This window comes from Centruroides sculpturatus, unplaced genomic scaffold (genome assembly GCF_000671375.1).
Source record: "Centruroides sculpturatus isolate CEXI.00-Female unplaced genomic scaffold, Cexi_2.0 scaffold202, whole genome shotgun sequence".
Classification (NCBI taxonomy): domain Eukaryota; kingdom Metazoa; phylum Arthropoda; class Arachnida; order Scorpiones; family Buthidae; genus Centruroides; species Centruroides sculpturatus.
Genome location: NW_019384441.1, coordinates 28,447 through 35,435, shown reverse-complemented (window position 1 = coordinate 35,435; position 6,989 = coordinate 28,447). Strand labels below are relative to the sequence as shown.

Here is a 6,989-nt window from a genome sequence, read left to right as displayed (position 1 = left end):
GATGCCGACAGGCTTTCGTCTGCTTGGAAATCTTTTTGCGACGAATTGGCATAGATCTATATAAAAGCCTTAATCAGGCTTAGGATGATCCTTGATAGATATTTTATTTATTTATTTATCTTTATTATTATTTATTAAACACACAGAAAATTTGTATGTATCACTTTCATTTATAGCGTGTTACCTTTTAATTTTTTGCATAACCGTTTATTTGAAATTCGCTTGTGTAATTTTTCAAATTTCCCATTTTCAAATTAGAGAAATAACTGATGATGAATGCTTAATGCATTTGAAAATGTTTTTATGTTATTAAAGAATTATGCTGGATAGTTGAATGGTTTTTATTTTTATTGACTTTATTCTCTAGTAAGCAAGTATACAATTATTTAACAAAACAGAATATATAAATTTAAATTTGTTCCTACAAAATATTATTAAAAATGCTTTGTGTGTTAATATAAAAGCTTTTAAACATTCTCAGACCCTGTCAACTATTTAAAATCTTAATTTTAAAGTTCTTGTAACTTTCCATTTCTCTTTCTCTCTTCTATTATTTAATTAAATTCTTTATTTATATTCTAAAGCACATATTCTAGTATTTCCTTTTAAATAAGAACAATAAATTTAGCATGTTATTCCTACTTATCTTTGTCATTATTGCAGAGTATTTATTACATCTATCATTTCTTATATTGTCGTTGTTGTTTTGCTAATATTGATATTTCCATAACAGATCTAAATAAATATTTTTTCTATTTCATTTTCTTAATTGTGATGATAAGAGTAAAATTATATTATGTTGCATCTTTGGTACGTCTTTATTAAATTTCTACTGAAGACAAACAACTTTGATTAGAATGTCTCTAAATATCATTAATATTAGATAAAACAGAATGTGTATATGTATACATTTATAAAACAGCAATGTTTGTTTTAAGTCTTTTCACATTATTAATTGTGTGTAACATACAGTAGAATATTGTTTTAATAGATCACTCAGGCTGCCAAAAATCATCTGTTGTTCTGAAAATTTGTTATATCACAAACAACAGATTTCCCACACACCCAGGAAAATATTTGTTATTTAATTTGAATAATTGAATAATTTCAAGTATTTCTTATATTAAGGGATTTACCCTTAATATAAGAAATACTTGAAATTATTCAGTTTCTTGAGATCTCTGTTCTATAGAAACAGGTATGTTACAAAATAGTATACTATGCCATATGTATGTATGTATGACAAAGCTGATGGAAACTGTCAGTGCAAAAAGAAGCAAATTACATATGCTTATTAGCACTTCACCTGACTTTGATTTATTAGAAAAAACTTGTCCATTTTGGTTGTTTTGATATTTCTTTTCTGTCTATTAAACACAACTACTGCTTGATATTAGCAATTCCAAGTGTAGCCTGTTTGTTCATGCTGAAACTTGTCAGGAATGTCTTTGTGACTTGGAAAGACTGTGTCCTTGCTAAATTTTAATGCTACACTTTGATCAGTGTCAGAATGTTCATCAGGCTCCTCCTCAATCTTATCAGCCTGCTGACATTTTGTAAAGTTTGTCAATTGTACATCCCAGATATAACAAGTATGTCATCAAACTTTACAAATTCCCAAATATTAACCAAATTTGAAAAAACACAAAGTTTACAATAAATGGGGTTAGAAAAAAGCCCTTACTTCAAGTTATGGATCATTTAAAAGGATGTAAAATTACATTGATTTGGTGAGACCTTACGAAAAAAATCTGTTGTTCCAAGATCCATTAAAATGATATTCTACTGTATATATGAATTTTAGAATACTAATTTTAATTAATACAGCACTTCTTTTAATGAAAAATAAATTTAACACTGCATGCATTTAATTATTACACAAAATTTATAAAATTCTTTATTTTCAGAATAATGATCTTGAAAAAACATTAGATAAATTAGAAACAGAAACACTCAAAAAGGATAATGATGAGAAAACGATATCACCTGTCATAAGGAGAAAACAGCAAAAAAAAATGTCTGATGAAGAAGTTATAGCAACATTAAGTAAATGATTTAATTTATAATCTGAATTAATTATACATAGATAAGACTTTTCTTATTAATATTTTATTTGGTTTATCAGGAACTATTGTTAATCCAGGTGATCCCCATTCCAAATATGATTTGCTTAAAAATATTGGTTCAGGGTAAGTTTTTATTGAAAATTTTTCATTTTTAATGAAAAATTAATACATCTTGTGTACTTTGTATGTAATAAAAATGAAAATGCAGTCTCTATAATATTACATTTGTTGTATAATACTATTAATATAAATATAATATTTACTTGATATAATGATAGACTTACAAATGCAATATCGTAAGTACTGCTATAGGATGCCCACTCAAATTCACATACAAATTTCCTGACTCTCAATTTTTCCTAGAAAAATAGTTTTTTTTTTTTTTGTTCATTTTTAATTTTTACGGGATGTGAGCCTTTACAATTTTATAATTCATACTTACATTACAAAATAAACAATACTAAAATAATTCATTACAGTTTTAATTCAGAAACTCAATAATTAATTTAGTAATTTTATATTAGTATTATTAACAGATTTCAATTCAATGGACTTCAAATTTTTAACAAACAAAATTCTATATTTCCTGAGTTTGGCATTTGTCCATTATTTTCTATAATGAAACAGATTTTAAAATTCATTCTTGTTATGAGTGTTATTTTTATTTTTAATTTATATTCAAGATATTTTCAAGTAAAAAAGTCATAGGTAATCATTTGCTTACTTTTTTACCAATAATAAAATTACTTTGAATTATCTAAATATCAAATCTTCAGTAACAAAATATTTGAGATAAACATGTACACCACTGTTCTTATAGATCTTTTTTATCAGACTGCTTGGAAATTATGTTTGCAAAGAAGTATTCAATATTTCACTGTTTATGTGTCAATACAGTATAATACAAGGAGATTCTGCAGGCTCCAATCTGTGATGTTAACTATAAAAATGTGTGTGGAAAAAATAATTTATGAAATATTTTTTAAATAATAGGAATTTTGAATATATTTAATGTGTAAACAGAGATGAAATACTTAATTTAAAATCTTTGTGTGTAATTGTCTTTTATATATGTATACATATTATAACATTTAAATCTATATTGTGTTTTAGAGCTTCTGGAATGGTTTATACTGCAATTGACAAAGTGACAGGAGAAAAGGTTGCTATTAAAAAAATGGACTTATCTCAACAACCTAAAAAGGAATTGATAATAACAGAGATTTTGGTTATGCGTGAAAATAAGTAAGTAGTTAATTTTTTAGGTTGTGAATTTAAAATACAATTACTTGATTACATTATTTCTTATAATTCACATTAAAAATACAACCTTTATTGAAATGTGTAAAAAAAAGTTGTTTTGTTGGTTGGTTTGAAAAAATATGATGCTTTATTTAGATTTTGACTTCATTACAAATTTACAAAAGATTACCAATTGTTCACCTGATATGAAACCATATTTGTTGAATTTGTGGCCAAATATTCACAAACAATAAGAGCATTGAGAACAGGGGCATTATCATGGTACAAAATCCATGAATTTTCTTGCCACAAATCAGGTCTTTTATAACAAATTGCTTTGCACAAACAATGCAAAATGCTCAAATAATTGTAGAAATTTGATGCACAACACCAAGACAATGAAAGAAAACAGTCAGCATAACCTTGATTTTTGAGCACCTCATTGATGGTGCTTGAAAGTCTCACTTCACACCTTTCAAGTTCCATTCACTTGATTGTTGAGCTGTTTTGGTGTCAAAAGCATAGATCCATGTTTCATCACCCATAATGATGCAGTTTAATAATGATTTGCCTTGAGTAAGCCTTCTCTTGGCCACTCAAACATGATGATGCTTTTGGAAAATATAACATTTTCAACTTGAGAAGTGACGTGCTGCAAGCTCAAATGATCTTTTAAAATTCCTTGACAAGATCTAAATGATACAATAACATCTCTAGTTGTTAAAAAATTACCATTGAGTACCAAATCTTCTGACATGAGCAATGTTGAAATTGATGGTCTCCCAGAATGTGGTTCATCTTATCTTATCAAGGCTCGGCTTTCCCTAAAAATCTTATACCATTCAAACTTTTGTTTTTGATAGATTATCATCACTAAAGGCTTTTTGCAGTAATTCCATTGCAAAAACAAAGTGTAATTCAGCAAAAGAACATGCATTAAATTAACATTTTGAAAAATTGCTGGCACAAAAATTCTTTACACACAAAACAAATGTTTATTTGCAAATGAAAACAGATGATGACATACAGATTGCAGTTAGATGTTGATGAAAGTTTACCAAATGACAAAAAAAATGACGACATTGTCCTTTTACATTCACAGTTTAATTGAATCATTCCCAATACTTTTTTATTACAGTGGTACAACATTCAAGATATAAATGGAAGAAGTTGCTTATTCATATTTTTCAAGTTTACAGCTGCTTAAATCATTTTCAAATACAGTAGAGTCTCAAAAACTCAGCCTAATGTGGACTGAAGGGTGGCCAAGTTTGTGAAAATGCCGGGTTATCGGGAATGGGGTTAAAAAAAAATAAGTATGAGTGTTTCCTCAGAAAATACTGTACTGTACTTGTATGTATTGTTTACTTGAGAATACAGCAGAGAATAAACTGCCCAAATACCCTTAAACAAAGGAAAAGTACATCGTTTATGAAGGCATAGAGCCTTTACTACATGAAAATGAAAATTAATGAATACACTGTGTACAGTAATTTACCTGATAAGATAGAACTCAGAAAAATACTTTGAGGCATAAAGCTATCTATAATGAAAATTAATTAACTAAGGATTTTTTTGCCCTGCCATGGTATGGCCGAGTTATCCAGACTGCCGGGTTATCGAATGCCAAGTTTTCGAGACTCTATTGTATAATGTTTTCAAAGTTTTCTGGGATTGGATATTGCATCTAGTACTGTTTAAATAATGCTAACATATTCTTTATCTTTTAACTTAAAAGTTAGATTTTCAGTGATTGTTTTGTTATTATTCTAAATTATTCCTTGTACATAGAGAATTTATTTTTTAATATTATATCTGAAACTTTGAATTAAATATATATAAAAGAATCTAAATTTAAATCAGAGTGTTTTAATAAAAGCAAAATTTGGTTCCAAGCAGTTTTGGATTTGTATTATCTTTGAGAAACTCATAAAAAGTTCCAAACATCAAGTTGTCATATCATGGAAGCAAAAAACAAATAATGTTCTGTAATAAGCATACATATAATTATTTTACTTAGTATTTTTAACATTAGTAAAGAAAATTAACAAAATATATAAACTTATGGAATTCCATTATTGTAGTATTATAAACAACTTTAAACAAACATAAAACAAAGTTTAAGTAAATGTAGGATGTACTGTATTTAATGTTTGAACTTTTTTGAAATTGCAATTGACAATGTTGTTTACACCCCACTTCATAAATTCAGACCGATTGATTCAGCAACTACAACATTATCTTTGGATACTATAACCATGTGTGTGTGTACATTTGGACTTTATATATGTACTAGCAGACCCCACCACATGTTATTGTGGCTCAAAATGTATCTATTATAAATGTATAACATTTCCCCCCTGGGGGGAGGAATTTTTTGAAAAATCCCTTCTTAGTGTATCCTATTAAAATGCAATCAAAAACACAAAAAAACTGCATCTAAAATAGTATAATAGAAGCCAAGTTTTTCACTGTACGCCTTAATCCTGTCCTCTCTTCCCCAGTGGGGGAATTTCGACATGTATATTATATAAAAACACGTGCGTATTCGAATGCAATGTTGTGTCAAAATTTCAAAGGAATCGGTAGGAACAAACAAACATTACATTTTTATTTAGATAGATAGATAGATGATGATCTGTTTTAGTTCATCATCACAGAAAAGAGAACTTAGGTCATCATACTCACAGAGTTAGCGCCATCTGTTGGACATAAAAGCCTTAATCCTAGATGATATCTTTTAATTTATATGAATGTTTAACTGAATAATATACAGCCTACGTCCACCCTGAAGTTCCATTCTAAATATTGGTGAAAGAATTTTTGAAATCGGATGTGTAGTTTCGGAGATTAGCCCCTGTATACAAACTTACAAACATTACCTCTTTATAATATTAGTATAGATATGTTATGAACAAAGTGATTAATATGGGCATTATTCATAATGCCTGGTCATTATGAATAATGACCAACAAAATTGGGCATTGTAATAATTTATCAAATTGACCAGTCATTATGAATACTGCTATCATCTAGTTGGGTAAAGTGCTGAGAATGCATTGAACAGTGATCATCTAAAATATGCTAGCCAATCAGCACTTGCATCTGAGTTGCATGTGCGTGTTGCATTTAGTATCGAATTTGGTGGCAGTCACAACTGTTTGTGCTTTTGACGAATTCCTCCCAGAGGGGAGATGCCGGCAAGCCATGTATTGTTTAACATCACTAGATATTGATTCACAGTAGTTCTTGAACACGCGTATCAATAACTAGTAACGTTAAACAATCAGTGGCTTCCCTCTGGGAGGAATCTGTTGGGAGCACAAACAGTTGCAACCATCGCCATGACAGTGCACATAGATAAAATTTTACCATTTAACCTATATAGTTAAAAGTGCTTAGTTTTAAAAGATTACATGTTCATATATACTAAATTGCCAAACGATCGCCTAAATATCAGGCTATTATATGGCTAATTAAATGATTAGAATAAAGTAATTTGTCATTAGAGGTAGGCGTTAGGCACCATCTCTTAAGTAAATTAATAATTAAAATTAAATAAATAAATTATTAAATTAATTTTAGAACCTTCTGGAATAAAAGAACTGGCCCGGGACGGGGCTTGAACCCGCAACCTCCGCTTGCCATGCGGTGCGCTTGCCAGTTACGCCACCTGGACCC

General features: G+C 28.8%; 1 protein-coding gene across 1 annotated transcript in view; it reads left to right on the top strand.

The window, feature by feature from the left end:
- The first annotated feature begins 1,888 nt into the window (after positions 1-1,888).
- The window catches only part of LOC111620156 (serine/threonine-protein kinase PAK 3-like), a 6,579-nt gene continuing 1,478 nt past the window's right edge, over positions 1,889-6,989 (top strand). Inside the window, exons 1-3 of the mRNA XM_023362025.1 lie at positions 1,889-2,046; positions 2,126-2,189; positions 3,180-3,311. Coding sequence (XP_023217793.1) covers positions 2,016-2,046; positions 2,126-2,189; positions 3,180-3,311 — 227 coding nt within the window. The 5' untranslated portion in view covers positions 1,889-2,015. The remainder of the gene's footprint in view (positions 2,047-2,125; positions 2,190-3,179; positions 3,312-6,989) is intronic.